A 19626-nucleotide genomic window follows, 5' to 3' on the forward strand; every position below is an offset into this window, starting at 1 on the left:
TACTCTGTATCTCCCCCAGGGCTAAGAACAGTGCTTGGCACATAGAAAGCACTTAACAAATACCATCATTATTTTGGGCAAGTCACAACTTCTCTATGCCTCAGTTCCCTCATCTGTAAAATGGGGGTGAAGACTGTGAGCCCCATGTGGGACAACCTGATTATCTTGTATCCCCTCTAGCGCTTAGAACAGTACTTGGCACATAGCGCTTAACAAATACTATCATTAATATTACCATTGATTTGTTTAGCCAATGTGAATGTGTTTAAGATTGTACTGTACTCTCCCAAGTGCTTAGTACAGTGCTCTGTACACAGTAAGCACTCAAGAAATAAAATTGAATGAGTGAAGTGATAGAGCCGGGAAAGAATGAGCAAATTACAAATCAGAAAGAAATCTGACTTTCATGGGCTGCCAAGGTGGGAGCCGGGTGAAGGTGCCCTCTGGCCATGACCCTCAGAAATCCGAATCCTGTCCTCTATGGTCAGTGGGCTTCAGGTACAGCTGGGCAGCATGGCTCAGTGGAAAGAGCCCGGGCTTTGGAGTCAGAGGTCATGGGTTCAAATCCCAGCTCCGCAAATTGTCAGCTGTGTGACTTTGGGCAAGTCACTTGACTTCTCTGGGCCTCAGTTCCCTCATCTGTAAAATGGGGATTAAGACTGTGAGCCCCACGTGGGACACCCTGATCACCTTGTATCCCCCCAGCGCTTAGAACAGTGATTTGCACATAGTAAGCGCTTAACAAATACCATCATTATTATTATTATTATTACCTGCTGAGGGCCCCCAGATGGAAAAAGAGATCAGAAGGATGCCATCTGTTCTTGTCCCTGCCCCGCCCTGGAGGGGCTTCTGCTCTAGAGAGGAGTGGGTTCCTCTGACAGGCTCCCCCTTGACCATAGGCCCCCCTTCCCTGTCCCCCACCATGCCCCCTCACCTTCCACGCAGCGGCAGCCGGACTGCAGGACCCAGGCGTACATGTCAGCCCGGGACTGGGACATAAGCTGGTCCCCCATGAGGTAGGTATTGTGGGAAGATGTGATGAAATAGTGGCTGAGAGGCAGGGACATGTCCTGGTTCACGTGGCGATGCTCGGGGTTGAAGATGTCCCCCGCGGGGCTCCGGGCGTAGTTGGTGAAACCTGCAGGGACATCGCAGGCACGGGGGAGAAGGGGTTGGACCCCGGGGGCTGTGGCAGAGGAAGGGCTGGCTGGTGGCAGCGGAAGGGTGTAGGCTGGCCAGCAGTCGCCCAAGGGGAAAGGTTGGCCAGTGGGGTCGTAGCTGACCCGTGGCAGTAAGGGAGGGGTCAGGGCTGGCCAAGTGGTGCTAGGGGAAGGGGATCATCATCATCATTCATATTTATTGAGCGCTTACTGTGTGCAGAGCACTGTACTAAGCACTTGGGAAGTACAAGTTGGCAACATATAGAGACAGTCCCTACCCAACAGTGGGCTCACAGTCTATGCAGCCCTGCTTTCTCTAACCATGACAGGGGTCAGCTCCCTAAACATGTACACACACCCAGCGTGGTGCATACACACACTCCTGCAGATCCCGTTGTGGACAGGGAATGTGTCTGTTTATTGTTGTATTGTACTCTCCTAGGAGCATAGTATGGTGCTCTGCACACAGTAAGTGCTCAATGAATATGATTGAATGAATGAATCCAATCTCCTTATCAGCAGCCACTGAGGATGTGTTCCTGCATGTCTCTCTCTCTCTCTCTCTCTCTCTCTCTCTCTTCCCCACCCACCCATCCCCACTCCTCATCCCTTCCATCTCCTCCATCCAGCTCCCAGGCACAGACAGACAGGCTCCCCACTCCCTGCATCCTCTGAGCCGGAGGCATTTTGACCTCACCAGTCTGCCAAGTGGAACCAAAATAAGATTCACCAAAAGGAAGTGGGCTGCAGGGGGGTGGTAGAGCGGGGAAGGCGAGGAGGATTTAAGTGGGGAGAAATAAATAAAATAAAAAGGCAAGAGAAAATATAACTGAGAGCGTTTGAAGCTCTTATTGAAGGGTCCAAGATTGCTCTTCAGATCCTCAGCACGGCACTGGAGATGCAGCCCTTCCCTCTGCAGAGCTTTGGATCCTTGGACACTTCTAGACCCATGGCCAGAGCCTCCCTGGCAACAAGATAGAGGTCACCGCTAGAAGGGAGACAAAGGGGCCAGGAGAGAGTGGCCCTAGGGTGGACAGTCACTTAGTTTAGCATGGTAGTGGCAGTCCATGCTGGGCCGGGGGCAGATTGCTACTGGACACATTTAGGGAAAGTGTCTTTATTTCCCATGCCTGGGCTCCCTCTTCCACAGTTCTGGGCACTGAGGTTCATGGCTCAGAAGGGGCACCCAGAAAGGCCTGGGAAGGGACTCCGACAGCCCTGGAGCACATAGAGAGGTAATACTGCAGTGTGCACACACACATACAGAGCACAACTCACCCATGGAACTCCAGTCCATCCCAAGCCTCCAGTCAAGGCTGAACCCAAAGATACTGGATACTGGGTGAACAAACACCCTTTATAATACAGTGCCAGGATATCTGCCCCTGCCCAGGAGTCACAACCACTGCGAGACACACATACCCCGAGCCCCTCCACTGGCCACGGCCCCACCTGCCCACTCTAGTCCTCTTCTAAGACAACCCTCCTGACTGGGGGGGGGGGGGGGAGAAAAATGGGCCACTTCCAGCCATCGAGGAACAGGGATAGGAGGTGAGCAATTAGGTCAGTGCAGCTGAGGACACAAAGTCAGGATTCGGATACCGCCCCCCAAATGCCCATGCCCCTCCCCATTTCAATCCCCCAAGAAGCACAGGCTGCGGCTGTGGGGAGACATAAATAAAAAAAAAAGGCAAGAGAAACTATAAATGCATCAGCACAAGGGTGGCTGAGGGCACAGGGAAGGTCCAACTTTCACCAGACCCTGGCCAGCAAGCCTCAGCTGTTCCCTCCTCCTCCTCCTGTCTGTTGTCCTTTTCCTCCTCACCCTCAGGGGGCTGAGAAAGCAATACCCTGGCTCACGAGTGACCTCTCACAACCTGAGAGGTGTGGGTCAGGGAGTGTTTGTGGATGTGTGGGGGGTGTCTGTCAGATGGGGAGTCCCTCGAGGGCAAGGACCTTATCTCCACACACCCCCAACACTTCTCCCCTAGGCTAAGCCTCTCAATGGCGACTCAGGAAAGCAAGCGCTGACCCTATAAAAGAGGCAGGCCACAGTGGCTCTCTCCATGCAACAGCCACCCTCCAGCCTCCCCCGTTGGTCACTCACCATCGATTCCCAATGCCCCCTTCCGTCGGTTCTGCGGGCATGGCTCGAACTGGCTGACCACCTCCAGGCACGATTCCTTTGTCACATTCGTCATCTGGAGCGGACCCCAGGTTCAGGTCTCAGTCGCCGGCCGGCCCCGCTCCCCAGCACCTCCTGCCCGTCACCCCCAACTGGGCCACGCTGCCCCCCATTCCTCCACTGGCTGACCCCCACCCCTCTGCCGTGGACCCGAGGTGTTGGGGACGATGAGAGTCAGGCGCACGGTGAAGAGCCGTGGCCTCCCCGGCAACTGGGATGTGCAGCTACTTCATCCTGAGGTGCCTGGCTTTCTGGGTCAGTTTGAGTTTGCAGGTTTGCTCAGCCCTGGAAGCGCCTTTATGGAGAGAAGACTGTGACAAGACAGTGGGGTCCAACCTCTGTAGGGTCCCGGGATTCATTTTTCCAGACTGAGAATTAGAGCCTGGAGAAGGGAGGACCATTTATGACAAGTAGCAAGATTAGATCTGGTTGCAGAGCTCCAGGTCAAGTCTCATCACTCTCACCCAACTACTCCACTGCGTCAGCCTCCTCACGGACCTCTCTGCCGCCAACCTCTCCCTGTTTCAGCATATAATCAATCAGTGGTATTTACTGAGTGCTTCCTGTGGGCAGAGAGCTGTGCTAAGCACTTGGGAGAGTGCAACAGAATTGGTAGATAAGAAACAGAGTGGGTTTAGTGGAAAGAGCACAGGCTTGGGAGTCAGAGGTGGTGGGTTCTAATTCTGGCTCCGCCATTTGTCAGCTGTGTGACTTTGGGTAAGTCACTTCATTTCTCTGTGCCTCAGTTACCACATCTGTAAAATGGGGATTAAGACTGTAAGCCCCACGTGGGACAACCTGATAACCTTGTATCTACCCTGGCACTTAGAACAGTGCTTGGGACATAGTAAGCGCTTAACAAATACCATCATCATTATTATTATCATCATCATCCCTGTCTTCCAGGAGCTTACATCTAGTAAGGGAGACAGGCAATATATTTCAGAGAGGGGAAGCAGCCCAGATCATCTTCCTAAAATGTCACTAGTACACGTCTTTCCGCTCCTCCAAAATCTCCCATGGCTACACATTTGTGGTAGTAGAAGTAAACGCTATTACTGAGCACCCCCTGGGTGCGTGCACTGTACTAAGCACTGGGGAAAGTACAACCCAAAGAAGTGAGATGTTCTCTGCCAACATTAATGCAGCATGACTGAGTGGAAAAAGCCCATGCTTGGGAGTCAGAGGGTCTGGGTTCTAAAGCTGGGTCTGTTACTCGTCTGTTGCGTGACCTTGGACAAGTCTGTGCCTCAGTTTTGTCATCTGTAAAATAAGGGTTTAATACCTGTTCTCCCTCCTACTTAGACTGTGAGCCCCATGAGGGACAGTGACCTTGTCTGATCTTATTATCTTGTATATACTGCAAGGCTTAGAACAGTGCTTGACACTTAATAAGCATTTGACAAATACCATAATTATTATGGGGAGTTGGACATAAAAATACTTACAACTGGAGAAATTGAAAATAATCAAACATACAATTAAATATGTAGACATAAGGGCTAAGAATACATAAAAATAAATACATAAGTGTTAGAAATGACTGGAGAATTATATTCTTTCCCAGTGCTTCCTACAGTGCTTTGCACATTTAGCTTAATGCATACTATGACTACTAGAGCTCAGGGTGTTTGGATTAAACCAAAAAGTCTTACTTGTTGTAGGTTGTGGGATTTTAGGAGTCTTAAATATGGGGAGAGCTACATTCTGACAGATTTGAGGAGGGAGGGAATTCCAGGCTGTGGGAACAGCATGAGTGAGGAGATGGAGGCAGGAATGTTGAGGGAGATTCAGTTAGAAAGTTAGTTTGGGAGAAGTGAAGAGAACCAGCTGGGGAGTAGAAGTGGAGAGAACAGATTTGAAAGACAGGGAAAGGTGGAGAATCTTCAAGTCAATCATAGGGAGTCTACTCGATGCCAAAGAAAATAAGAAACCAATGGGGAGTTTGGAGGAGCGGGAAGAGGTGTCCTAAACGATGCTTCAAGAAGATGATCCAGGCAGCTGCGTGAAGTATACATTGGGTGGGGGGAGAGGCTGGAGGCAGGAAGACCAGAAAAGAGACTGATAAAATAATCTAGCCTCGATATGATTGGAGGTGGGTCCAGGGTGGTAGCCGTCAGGGCAGGATGGAGCAGGTTGTGAGTCAGGGCAGTTCTGGGGTTTGTAAAGCAATTGATGCCACTCAGGCTAGGGGGGTACAGCAGGTGCATCCTTGGCAGGTGTGCCCCCGGCGGGGTCCTGACAATCCAGGTGATATTTTCCTCTGGGTCTTCTGCCTCCCAGGCTGGACTCTCCCCTTGAACGATCCTGCTTCATTCCAAAGCGATGCTCCCCATTTCTGGAGTGTGGTATCGTTGTTTGCAGATGCAGGCTGGGTTTGATTCCAGTGGCATTACTTCCTCTCACTGGGGCCCCAAAGCTCCACACTCATGGGCCTGCAAATCTGTCTGGAAGCCGGGCTCCAGCTGACCACCATTTTTTATCTCTGTGGGGGTTCCAGCCCATTCTCAAAGAGACCCCTGGGAGCCTGCCTCTGCAGGCTGGCCAGAGTTCCCTAAGATAATGCATGGACTGTCCCCAGAGCCATCCAGGAAACCCCATTTCCTCTTGTCAAGACATCTCTACTTGGATGTCACCTCCCATCATGTTGGTCTTAACATGTCCAAAACAGAATACATCTTCCCACCTAAATTCTGTCCTCCCCTTAAGTTTCCCATCACTGTTAGATGGCACCACCATCCTTTCTGTCTCACAAACCCTTAACCTTGACTCATCTCTTTCCTTCCACCCACATTTTCAATCCATCACTAAATTACTTTGGTTCCACCTTCACAACATTGCTGAAATCCACCCATTCCTCTCCACACAAACTGCTACCCCATTATACACTCACTTATCCTCTCCCACCTGTCTCTGCCCACTCAAGTCCCTATTCACTTTGCTGCCCAGATCATTTCCCTACAAAAACGTTCAGGACGTGTTTCCCCACTCCTCAAGACACTCCAGTGGTTGCCCACCCACCTCCGCATCAAACAAAAACTCCTCACCATTGGTTTTAAAGCACTCAATCACCTTACCTCCTCCTTCCTCACCTCACTCCTCTTCTACTACAACCCAGTCTGCACACTTCATTCCTCTAATGCCAACCTTTTCACTAAACCTCAGTCTCAACTATCTCACTGCTGAGTCCTCATCCATGTCCTCCCTCTGGCCTGGGACACCCTCCTTCCTCAAATCCTACAATTACTCCCCTCCACTTCAAAACCTTATTGAAGGCACATCTCCTCCAAGAGGTCTTTCCTAAGCATCCCTTTCCTCCTCTCCCACTCCCTTCCGAGTTGCTCTGACTTACTCCTTTTGTTCATCCCCCCTCCCAGCCCCATAGCACTTATGTACATATCTGTGATTTAATTATTTTATGTCCATCTCCCCTCGACTTTAAGCTTGCTGTGGGCAGGGAATGTGTCTATTGTTATACTGTACTCTCCCAAACACTTATTACAGTGCTCAGCATGAAGTAAGCACCCAATAGGACTGAATGAATGAACAAACTTCAAGCAGGGCCTGGTGGGTGAAAGTGGGGCTGGGGGTCAAAGACCAGGATTCTACCGTGATTTGCACCCAAAAAGCACTCCATAAATTGATTGCTAGGCTGTGAAGCCTTGGGCAAGTCAACCTCTCCAGCCCATCGTTTCCTCATCTGTAAAATGGGGCTACAATATTCCTAATCTCCCCTCCTCTTAGGCTGCGAGCCGCTTATTCAATATGGACTGTGATGATCTTGAATCTAGACCAGGGTTTGGCACATAAGTAAGTGATTAATTAAGACCATAACTATTATTGCAGGGACACCCAGGCTGGTTTGGCAGACACGATCAGCTCTGAGGCCAGAAAACACCCAGCCGCATTTGCCTGGTGGCAGCTTCAGCCTTGACCTCTGGCTTGCCTGCTCTCCATGAGTCCCTGTACTGCCCAAGGGGGTGCCCAATGGTGACAGTCACAGTGGGCAAGCAGACAGGCAGGCCCAGGACCAACAAAAGCAGATGTCTCCCTCCAGGGAGAGAGGGAGAGAGAGGGGGAGAGAGAGGGAGAGGGAGGGAGAGGGAGAGAAGAGGAGAGGGGAGAGGGAGGGAGAGGAGGAGTGAGAGGGGGAGAGACACAGAGAGTTGGGGGGCTCACTCGCTCTCTCTCACCTTCTATTTTTACAAAACCCCTCCCACCCGCTCTCTAACTTTAGAATTTAATGGGACCATATGCCGGAGTTAAAACGGAGCTAATGACAAACCTTCCAGAGTTCAACAACAAAGCATTCAGGGATAATCGTCAAGTTATTATCAATGGCGCAATTATCCCCGATCACAAAGCCCGGGGTGAATCGGAGTCGAGCGATAATCCTTGGCCTAATTACCATATCAAAGCAACTAATTGCTCGAGAGACAGGCGGGGCAGGGGAGGAGGAGGAGGAGTGGGAGAAAGGGGGAGACTCTTTCCGGAAAGGCAGATCTGGGGGCTGCCTCAGGGGAGGGAAGAAGGGAGGGTTGGAAAAGGGAGGGAAGGAGGGAGGGAAGGAAGGAGGCGGGGCAAGTAGCTCGGGAAGAAAAATACAGCAATGCAGAGATGGATAAGGATCGTAGCTCGTGTCCAAGGCACTGAGGTTCATTTTCAGGCCCGCGTGGGGCTGGATGGGCAGCCATGGGGTCCACCGGCCTGATGTCATCCAGCACTTCGGAGACCATCCAGTGCTGGGTTGTTGTGTTTCCTATGGGCCAAGGCCGGGTACCATTTTTGCCTTTACAGTTGCATCTCACTATCCTCTGGGTGCTGCAACTCATAAATACCAGCTCCTTTCTGGATTTCAGAAGGCCAGGCCGGTCTGTCTGCCACGTTCGTCTCCCAGCTTTTGGCTGTAACGCTCCACTGCCCTGCATCCCTCCAGACCCTCTGTTTTCAGGCCGTTCGGCAGCTGCTTGGTTATCCTGCTGGTGTCCATTCTCCTCACCTGTCCCACTCAGAGTGGCTCTGTTGCTAGGAGACCAACTCTCCTCTCGGAAGTCACTGTTTGTGATTCTGTCTTGTAGACCGTAGGTGATGCTGGCCCAGAAGTGGCATCCGGGTAAGGATCTGGGCCCCCCAGAAGGTTGGACAACACCTTGGCTCTGTAGGCTTCTATGGTATCCAGTGCCCTCTACCAGGCTCCTGGAGAACGGGTCAAAGTATCATACATGTTCTCTGCCCCTCAGGCGCTTACACTCAGACTGCTGAATATTCAATATTTAAAAAAGCAAGAGGAAAGCTATACATAAACCAACTGGATAAAGAAATCAGTAACCAATTAACAGGGTAAATGCCTAGGACTGCCAAGGCAGCCGATGAGATAATAATAATAATAATGATGGCATTTATTAAGCGCTTACTATGTGGCAAGTACTGTTCTAGGCGCTGGAGAGGTAACAAGGTGATCAGGTTGTCCCACGTGGGGCTTACAGCCTTAATCCCCATTTTACAGATGAGGTAAACGAGGCACAGAGAAGTTCTAGACTGTGAGCCCATTGTTGGGTAGGGACCGTCTCTACATGTTGCCAACTTGTACTTCCCAAGCGCTTAGTTCAGTGCTCTGCACACAGTAAGCGCTCAATAAATACGACTGAATGAATGAAAGTGGCTTGCCCAAAGTCACCCAGCTGACAAGTGGCAGAGCCGGGATTTGAACCCATGACCTCTGACTCCAAAGCCCATGCTCTTTCCACTGAGCCAGACAGGCCATCCACTGCTGGCCAGACAGGGTTGGTGAGGAGGCTAATCAGAGAAGTCTTCCTGCAAGAGGTGGCCTCTAAGATGGGGGGAAAGGAGCCCATCAACCAACAACATTTACTGAGCACCAGGCACTATACCGAGTGTTTGGGAGAGTACACTTACCCCACCCTCAAAGCCCTTATGTCACATAGGAAAGGTGCAAGTGTGTTAGAGGTGAGAGAGAGTTGAGGGGGTTATTTTGGAGAAGCAGTGACCTCTCCCTTCATGGAGTCACCGACCTGATGCTGCCCAGCTGTTTCCCCTACACTCTTTAATACTTCCCCACCCCGGCCCTCCGCTGACCTTCTGCTCCACCTCCAAGAAGCGCTTCAGATCTTCAGCATCCAAGTGGTCTTTGTGGTTGCTGTAGGTGAGCAGCAGCAGGTACAGGTCCCGCCGGGTGGACATCATCTTGTAAAAGGCACAGAACTCATCGAAGCCCAGCGTGCCCTGGTTGGCATCCGTATCAGCCTCCTGCAGGGCAAGGAAAAGGCCTGGGGGATCAGTACCACTGTCATGGGGTGGCATACGGTACTCAGGAGTAGGAATTGCATTTATTGAGCACTGGGTGTAGGGCAGTGTAATAATAATAATAATAATGGCATTTATTAAGTGCTTACTATGTGCAAAACACTGTTCTAAGCGCTGGGGAGGTTACAAGGTGATCAGTTTAAGGCTCACAGTCTTCATCCCTATTTTACAGATGAGGTAACAGGCACAGAGAAGTTAAGTGACTTGCCCGAAGTCACACAGCTGACAATTGGCAGAATCAGGATTTGAACCCATGACCTCTGATTCCAAAGCCCATGCTCTTTCCACTGAGCCATGCTGCTAAGCACTGGAGAAGTACAAAATAGTGATGATAATAATAATAATATTTCTTAAACATTTCCTATGATCCCAAAACCATACTTAAGCACTGGGGCAGACGCAAGATAATCACGTGAGACACAGGCCCTGTCCCACATGGGCTCACAGTCTAAGGCGGGGGGAGAATGGGTACTTTTATCTCCGTTTTACTGATGAGGAAACAAACACAGAAGCTGTGACTTGCCCAAGGTCACACAGCAGAGGCAAATGGGAGAGCTGGGATTAGAAACCAAACTTCCTCCTGTCCCTCAGGACCGTGCTCTTTCCATTCCCTGCCCACAAAGAAATTTCTCTGTAATGTGGGAAACAGGAAAAAAATAATGGAAATAGTACTAATAGAGTGCTGAAAATACCCAAAGGAATGAATAGGTACAATGAGGATAGATGAATAACACTACAAAAGTGCTAGAGATAGCTTGTGGGTTTATACAAATTGTAGTATTGGAAATTAACCAGGACCAGGTCATTGGAGGTGAGATACGATTGATGGAGGTGAGATACGATTGATGATGAGATGACAGGAGGATTTTGAACAGAGCTCACTGTGGGCAGGGAATGTCACTGCTTCTTGTTGTATTGTACTTTCCCAAGCACTTAGTACAGTGCTCTGCATAGAGTAAGTGCTTAATAAATGTGATTGAATGAATGGATGAATGAATTTGGGATAAGACATTCCAAGCTGAGGGAACAGCATGAGGGGATGGGAAACAATGCACTGGGAGTGAGGAACAGTCAGAAGGATAGTTAGAAAGAACAAAGAGAATGAGTTGGGGAATAGCAGGTGGAAAGAGAAAATCTGTAAGGTGAAGTGAGTAGGTGGCTAGCTTTGAAGCCAACTGTGAGACATTTTTATTTGATGAGGAGACACACACAAAGCCAGTGGAGAGCTTTGAGGAGAGGAGAAAGGTGTGCCAAATGATGCTTTGAGATGATCCATGCAGCAGTGTATGATGGAGGATTGAGGGAAGGGGATGAGTCTGGAGGCAGGGAGACCAGCGAGGAGGTTGGTACAACAGTCTCACTGTGATTTGACCAGAGCTTGGAGCAGAGGGAGAAATGTTTGGGTGCAGAAGGAGGGATAGATTCGGGAGATGTCATACAGGAAGATCCATGTGCTGATTGCCCTCCTGGGCACCTCCTGGGTGTGTTCAGTGTGTTGGGCTGGGCACTTGGTACTTTCTTAGGCTGGCTTTGAATGGAGAGCTAGCATTTTGGTTGCATCAGGGAACATCATCAATGCAGGAGAGGGTTGGGTCGGCTGTGGGGCAGAAGTTAAAAGCTCACACCTGGGAGTGTGACTCCAGGGCTCTGAAGCAGGTGAAAGTTTTAAAAGCCCACACCTGGGAGTGTGACCCAAGGGCTCTGGAGCAGATGAAAGTGGGTTGTCGTCCCCCAGGAAAACTCTAGATTTGGGGGGTTGGAACCACTTCCCTGGGTCATCATTACATGCAGAACAATGTCATGGCATCGCTCAGAACAAGAGGGTTCAGTAAATCTTCCTCCACCTTGGGATGGCCATAATCCTGAAGCCAGCCCTGACCAGAAAGCAGTGTGGAATGAGTTGCCTCCTTTTGGCATTCTGCCAGACACCCTTGGGCTGGGAAACCAAGCCACCTGGATCCCCAGGGCCATCTTTCTTGTGGGTTCGGAGTCCAAGCCGGATGTAGTCTTCTGCCGACACCTGGGCCGGCCAGCAGACTGCAGGAACCTGAGCATGCCTCTCACCCACTGAGCATCGTGAAAACACTAATTCCAAATCATTACTCATCAAACTGAACCCCCTGACTACCCAAGGTGGGTGAAGTTGCCACTGGCAGCAGGAGTCCCAAAAACACATACACACACATACATAGATGTGACTCACTTCCCCACTGGGAGCCCTCTGACTAAACCCTGATGATTTGCCTAAACACAAGGGGGCAAGCTTAAAAGAGCAAGTAGACCAGAAAACCACTATTATGGGTATTTTCAGTCCTGATTAGAGACTCTCAGGGATGTCAGTTATGTGGAATTAGTGAGGTTGGGAGTCGGGCTCAGAAAATGGGGGGAGACGGTGTGTCTGTGTGTGTGTGTCTGGGAGCGTGGTGGAGGAAGGGGCCTGATAAGCAGCATGGCCTAGTGGATAGAGAACAGGCCTGGGAGTTCTAATCCTGGCTCTACCACTTGTCTGCTGTGTGACCTTGGGCAAATCACTTCACTTCTCTGTGCTTCAGTTCCCTCATCTGTAAAATGGGGATTAAGACTGTGAACCCCGTGCGGGACATGGACGGTGTCCATCCTAATTAGCTTGTATCTACCCCCACACTTAGTACAGTGCCTGGCACACAGTAAGCACTTAGAAAATACTAGAGCAACAGCTGGATTGTTCCGGCCACCCCCGGATTGGACCCCTCTACTCCCAGGGGTTTCTGGATCAAAAGAAGCCTCCCTCGAGTGACTGCCCTAGGGGGGACCCAAATGAGGAGGAAATGCAGTATGGGCTGGGGAGTTGCGGGGTCATCGCAGTTCCCTCATCACCCCTGATGTGGTGGAAGGTATGGACAAGTGTCGGTCCAGTCCTGCCGGGGCGGCTCTCGGGATTAACAAATCCGGGTGCTTGTCGGTGAGATGGCAGACGGGAAAATGCAGGCCTGGTTACTGAGTCAAGGCCAGGCGCATGTGGCAGCCATCAACACCACGGACAGTGGCACCCATGCCTTGGCTGGGATCATTTGTTCATTCATTCAATCGTGTTTATTGAGCACTTACTGTGCGTAGAGCGAGAAGCGGCTCAGTGGAAAGAGCCTGGGCTTTGGAGTCAGAGATCATGGGTTTAAATCCTGGCTCCGCCGCTTGTCAGCTGTGTGACTTTGGTCAAGTCACAACTTCTCTGGGCCTCAGTTACCTCATCTGTAAAGTGGGGATTAAGACTGTGAGCCCCCCATGGGACAACCTGATCACCTTGTAACCTCCCCAGCGTTTAGAACAGTGCTTTGCACACAGTAAGCACTTAATAAATGCCATTATTATTACTAAGCGCTTGGGAAGTACAAGTCGGCAACATATAGAGATGGTCCGTACCCAACAACGGGCTCACAGTCTCGAAGGGGGAGGCAGACAACAAAACAAAACAGTAACAATAATAATTATGATATTTGTTAAGCACTTACTATGTGTTAAGCACTGTTCTAAGTGCTGGAGTAGATACAAGGTAATCAGGTGGTCCCATATGGGACTCACAGTCTTAATCCTCATTTTTACAGATGAGGTAATAGAGGCACAGAGAAGTTAAGTGACTTGCCCGAGGTCACACTGCAGACAAGTGGAGGAGCTGGGTTTAGAACCCACGTCTTCTGACTCCAAGGCCTGTGCTCTTGCCATTAGGCCATGCTGCTTCTCTACTGGAGGGCAGTACAACTTCTACCACCACCAGATGATGATGATGCTAACTCTGCTCCATTCATTGTGTCACTGTGCTAAGCACTGAGGTAGACACAATATAATCAGATCAGACACAGGTCTTGTTCTGTTTGGGGAAGGGAGGAAGGGAGAGCAGGTATCTCCTCCCCATTTTACATAAGAGGAAATGGTATTAAATATACTATACTAAGCACTTGGGACGATGAAACAGAAGCGAAACACACATTCCCTTCCCACAAGGAGTTTACAATCTAATGAAAGTTAAGTGACTTGCCCAAGATCACAGCACAGGCTCATCGAAGAGCTAGAGCTTAACACCAGTATTTCCCAGTCCTGGTCTCTTTTTACTAGGCTATACTGACTCCTGGTTTTAATCTTGAGATGAAAGGGGCTGATCAGCAAAAAGTCCACCAATCCAGTTGTCCACTACGTAGCAGGGGAAAAACAAAGCCACACCTGGGAGCGTTGTGATTTTTTAAATATCTCCAGAGATGGAGACCTTATCACCTCCCTCCACTGTGCCTTTATCTTCACCTCCTTTATAGTCGACCCAGTTTTTACCTGCTATGGTGGTGTCATTCTATGCCTTGGGAGAAGTTGAAGCCCAGAGACAGTGACCTGACCCTTCTCCAAAATAAGCACTCTGCTGTTACGGGAGTGGAAGAGGATTCCGGGAACAATGAAGGAGACAAGCCTTCATCGAGGGGCGGGCAGGAAGATCACATCTGGCCCGGTAAACATTCATTCTTCGGATTACTAACTGGCGGTGGCACTTTTAGTGTCAACGAGAGGGGAAGGGTAGGGTTGGACTGGCTTACTCTAAGCGGGTTGGGCTGTCACTCTGTATCATCTTCCCTTGGAGGGAATCGGCCACATTCTCTGGAGATGGAAGGAGGGGACACATGGACAATTCTCCAGGTATCGAGGGGCAGGAGTGATTTGGGGGGACTTGTTTGGGTTAACCAAAGTAGCCACTTGCCCGAAGGGAATATCCGAACCAGTCTCTCTCTGCAGCCTTTTGTCCACTCACACTAGCCTAAGAGCAAAGAGGATCAGGTCTATTTAACTCCCTATCTGCTCAGTGGTGTTTGAATGAACAAATAAATTAATCAATAAATACACTGATTGATTGAGGACACCCTATATTTTTCATTAGGAAGGCAGTGGGGTCTTGTGAAATGGGCATAGGACTGGGTTCTAGTCCTGGATCCCTGCTGTGTGACCTTGGACAAGTCACTTATCCTCTCTGTGCCCCTACTTCCTCAACTATAAAAGATACCTGCTTCTCCCTACTTCTTAGCTGGGGAGCTGTGTTGGGGACAGGGGCTGCATCTGACCTCATCACCTTGCATCTACCCCAGTGCTTAGCACACAATAAGCAAATAATAATAACAACAACAGTATCATTGATGCGACCACTCCTATAAACCTTACAGAAAAGAAAATATTTATTGTCGCATGAATATTTGAGAGTGGGGATTTCCGCAGCAGTAGTAGTAATGCTATTTACTGGTACCTCCTGAGTGCACTAGATTGTGCATTTGGGAAAGTGCAACAAATAGTGACAGTTCCTGTCCATGAAGGGCTTATACTCTAATGGGACAGACAAACATAAAAATATTGAAAATGGAGAAATTAGAATAAGCCATTGAATGTACAACTCAATAAGCATATATACAGAGAAGCAGCGTGGCTCAGTGGAAAGAGCACGGGCTCTGGAGTCAGAGGTCATAGGTTCACATCCCGGCTCCACCACTTGTCAGTTGTGTGACTTTGGGCAAGTCACTTAACTTCTCTGTGCCTCAGTGACCTCATCTGTAAAATGGGGATTAAGACTGTGAGCCCCCTGTGGGACAACCTGATCACCTTGTATCCTCCCCAGCACTTAGAACAGTGTATTGCACATAGTAAGCACTTAATAAATGCCATCATTAGTATTATTATACACAAGTGCCGAGGATGGGTAGTAATAATAATAATAATAGTAGTAGTAGTATTTAACTGCTTCCTATATTCAATATATACTGTGCCAAGCACTGGGGTTGGTAAAAAATAACCAGTTTGGACACAAACTGTCCTACACAGGGCTCATAGTCTAAGTTGGGAGAAGAACAGGTATCCCCATTTTACAGATAAGGAAACTGAGGCACAGAGAAGTTAAGTGACTTTCTCAAGGCTACCCAGGAGGCAAGTGGCGGAGCCAGGATTAGAACCCAGGTCCTCTGACTCATGCTCTTCTACCATGGTTGGTGGGCTTATACAAGCATGGGGCTTTGGGAATTGGGGAATTAATTGTTGGAAGAGGTGGGATTTGGGTGGGCTGTGATCCAGTCAATTTGGGGGGGAGAGGTAGAGAGCTCCAGGGATGGGATAACAGACTGAACAAGCAGACAGAGGTGAGACAGTTAAGAGTGAGGAGTACTTTTAAGGTTCGCTTGGGAGGCATGAAGAGAGCCATCTGGGGAGTAGCTGGTAAAGAGAGAAGATCGAGTCCTTCTAGACTGTGACCCCGTTGTTGGGTAGGGACCGTCTCTATATGTTGCCAACTTGTACTTCCCAAGCACTTAGTTCAGTGCTCTGCACACAGTAAGTGCTCAATAAATACAATTGAATGAATAGAGAAGACGGGGAGAGTTAGTGGAGAGCCCAGAGTCAAGAGTTTTGGCTTGTTACAGAGAGGAAGTCACTTTGAGATTTTTGAGAAGTGAAGTATGTGGAGTGATGAGTCAAGAAAATGATCTATGCAGTAGTGTAGATTGGAAAAGAGAGAGGCTGGAATCAAGGAATCCAGCAAGAAGACTGAAACAAGAGTTTAGCTCTGATAGGGCCGGGGCTTGGACTTAGGTTGGTAGCTGTTTGGGTGGCTCTCAGAACGGTTGTGCGGGAATAACTGGTAGAATAAAATGTGAGCCCTGAAAGACAGGGAGGATTTGAGGAGGAAAAGGGACAGGGGAATCGTTCTTTTGGAAAAAAACATCTAGCTAGTTAAAAGAAAAAAAAAGACTTTTCTCAAGTGTCATTTAATCAAATCCAACTTGGGTGCTTAAAGTGTTCTGAGTTGAATTAGAACCCATTATGGTTTCAAGAAAAAAAAAATCAAGTATAACATTCAATTGAATCAACTAGAGGGTATTAATTAGAAAAATTAAGCCCCGGGGTGATTGCTCACTGGGAACATAAAAATAATTTCAAAAATATGTTAATTTTAATTATTTTAATGAAATTCACAGATTTCCACTCTGATTAGGGCATTCAAAGCAGTCTAAACAATATCAGCATTTTGATACAACAAAATTAATACTAATTATGAGCCCAATTCAAGTCACTTCACTTGAAAACACACCTTCAATAGAGCAGATCTCTCTGCTCAGTCCCTGAGTTGCAGAGTGACTAAGTCTTGGACAGAAAAAGCCTGTCTTCTCCTGGAGCTAACCAATCTCCCCAGAACATTTCCTTCTGCGGACAATGGAAAAGCCGATCCAGGGAAGGGGCCGGAAGAGGGAATCCCAAACTACTGAGGAATCATCTTCCTCAAACGTCTTTCTGACTGGATCACTCCTCAGCTCAGAAGCCTTAAATGACTCTTGATTGCTGCTTACATTAAAAGAACTGTTGTACCTGTTCAGCCCTTACTATTTACCAAGCCCTGTAATGATAATGATAATAATGATAGTAATAATAGTAATGATTGTGGTATTTGTTAAGCACTTTCTATATGCTAGGCACTGTACTAGTGCCTAGCATATAGATTGATGATGATGATGATGATGTACTAAGCTCTGCACAAATAGGGTTGGACTCAGTCCCTGTCCCATGTGGGGCTCACAGTCTCAGTCCCCACTTTTCAGATGAGGTAACTGAGGCCCAGAGAAGTGAAGTGACTTGTCCAAGGTTACACAGCATTCTTTCATTCAATTGTATTTGTTGAGCGCTTACTGTGTGCAGAGCACTATTCTAAGTGCTTGGAAATTACAATTTGGCAACAAATAGAGAAAATCCCTACCCAGCAACAGGCTCACAGCCTAGAACGGGGGAGACAGACAACAAAAGTAGATAGGCACAGCAGACATATGGAGGACTGTACGAAGTGTAGGGGTAGAAAAAGAAGTAGAACAGACACAATCTCTTTCCCACATGGGGCTCACTATATAAGGGAGAGGGAGGGCAGATATTTAATCCCCACCTAACAGATGAGGAAACAGAGTCCCAGGGAATTTGGGAATTTACACTATTTGTGCATGGTCACCCAGGGCTCCTAACTCCCAGGCCTGTGCTCTTGCCAATAGGCCACACTGCTTCTCAAGCGATCAATTGTATTTATTTAGTACTTTCTGTGAGCTGTGCTAAGTGCTTGGGAGAGTTAAATATAACGGAGTTGGCAGACATATTCTCTGCACTGCTCTGTACAGTTAGCGCTCAGTAAATACAACTGAATGAATGTTCCCTGCCCACAGTGAGTTTACAGTTTAAGACAGACTCCTGACTGAGTTTGTAGTCCCGCCTGCTCTTAGCCATATTCCCCTGCTCCATTCCAGTGCATACTTCCCACATCTGCAGGACAGCCTTTCCCCACACGTGCTTAGTACAGTGCCTGAAGTCCCAAGCACTTAAACTTTCAAGTGCTTAGTTCCGTGCTCTGCACACAATAACCACTCGATAAATACAACTGACTGACAGTAAATATGACTACTGACTCCTTGCCCCTCCTGCCTCAGGACCTGCCACTCCCACCATCTGGAATGACCTCCCTGCTCCTCTTCCCTCCATTTCCCCCTTTTAGAACTCCCCCTTTTAGACTGTGAGCCCACTGTTGGGTAGGGACTGTATATGTTACCAACTTGTACTTCCCAAGCGCTTAGTACAGTGCTCTGCACACAGTAAGCGCTCAATAAATACGATTGATGATGATTACAGCTCTACTAAAAGCTTGTCTGCTCCAGGAAGCCCAAGTAGGTCAACCTGAGAAGAATACAAACCCACCACCTCACCTTCAACCATCAACCTCAGGCTTGTGGCAACCATGGAGTGAAAGGCAGATCAGGGGAGCTCCATGAAGGAGTTTCAGGAGGGCCAAGGAGTCACTCTCTCTCCCCATCTCCCTCCGTTTGGCCCCTCTGCTGCTCTTGGCCCAACTCCCTCTTACCAGACCTCCTGCTGCTTTTAAACGGGGCAGCAGGAAGGATGCCAGTTGGTCAAAAAAACCCCGATAATAATAACAATAATAATAATAATAATAATAATAATAATAATAATAATGGCATTTATTAAGTGCTTACTCTGTGCAAAGCACTGTTCTAAGCACTGGGGAGGTTACAAGGTGATCAGGTTGCCCCACGGGGGGCTCACAGTCTTAATCCCCATTTTACAGGTGAGGTAACTAAGGCACAGAGAAGTTAAGTGGCTTGCCCAAAGTCACACAGCTGACAACTGCCAGAGCTGGGATTTGAACCCATGACCTCTGACTCCAAAGCCCGGGCTCTTTCCACTGGGCCACGCTGCTTCCCCAATGTAAGCTCAGGATCTCCAGACTCCCAAGAGAAGCATCATGGCCCAGTGCATAGAGCAGTCCTCTAGACTGTGAGCCCGTTGTGGGCAGGGATTGTTTCTCTCTATTGCTATATTGTACTTTCCCAGGCGCTTAGTACAGTGCTCTGCACACAGTAAGTGCTCAATAAATATGATTGATTAAATGAATAGAGCACGGGCCTGGGAATCAGAAGGACCAAGGTTCTAATTCCGGCTCTGTCACTTGTCTGCACAGTAACCTTGAGCAATTCACTTCACTTCATCTGGGCCTCAGTTACCTCATATGTAAAATGGGGAACTAAGACAGAGCTCCATGTGGGACATGGACTGAGTCCAACCTGATTCACCTGGATCTACCCCAGCGCTTACTACAGTGCCTGGCACATAGTAAGTGCTTTACAAATACCATTAAAAACCTGCCATTATAGCTTAGCTTAGCTGTGACAATCTAGTGGATGGTTGAGTTTCTCAACCATTCTCAATTCTGCATTTCTGTTACTCGGGCTGCAGATCTCATTCTGTATAAGGAGCATGCCTTTTGAAGCACCGCGTTTCTCCTATGTGAAGCAGCATGGCCAGGCCTGAGAATCAGAAGATGGGCTCTAAACTCCGCTCCGCCTCAAGTCTGCTGTGACACCTTGGGCAAATCACTTAAGTTTTGCGGGCCTCATCTGCACAATGGGGATTAAG

The 19626-nt window shown here is 48.7% G+C and overlaps 1 protein-coding gene across 1 annotated transcript in view; it reads right to left on the bottom strand.

Annotated features, from left to right (window-relative positions):
• LOC119928668 (1-phosphatidylinositol 4,5-bisphosphate phosphodiesterase eta-2-like) overlaps positions 1–19626 on the bottom strand; it is a 129508-nt gene that overhangs the window by 52956 nt on the left and 56926 nt on the right. Inside the window, exons 5-7 of the mRNA XM_038747137.1 lie at positions 9445–9615; positions 3271–3364; positions 938–1141 (exon numbers count right to left, since the gene is read on the bottom strand). Coding sequence (XP_038603065.1) covers positions 938–1141; positions 3271–3364; positions 9445–9615 — 469 coding nt within the window. The remainder of the gene's footprint in view (positions 1–937; positions 1142–3270; positions 3365–9444; positions 9616–19626) is intronic.

The sequence above is a fragment of the Tachyglossus aculeatus genome, chromosome 5 (assembly GCF_015852505.1).
Source record: "Tachyglossus aculeatus isolate mTacAcu1 chromosome 5, mTacAcu1.pri, whole genome shotgun sequence".
NCBI classification, from domain to species: Eukaryota; Metazoa; Chordata; class Mammalia; order Monotremata; family Tachyglossidae; genus Tachyglossus; species Tachyglossus aculeatus.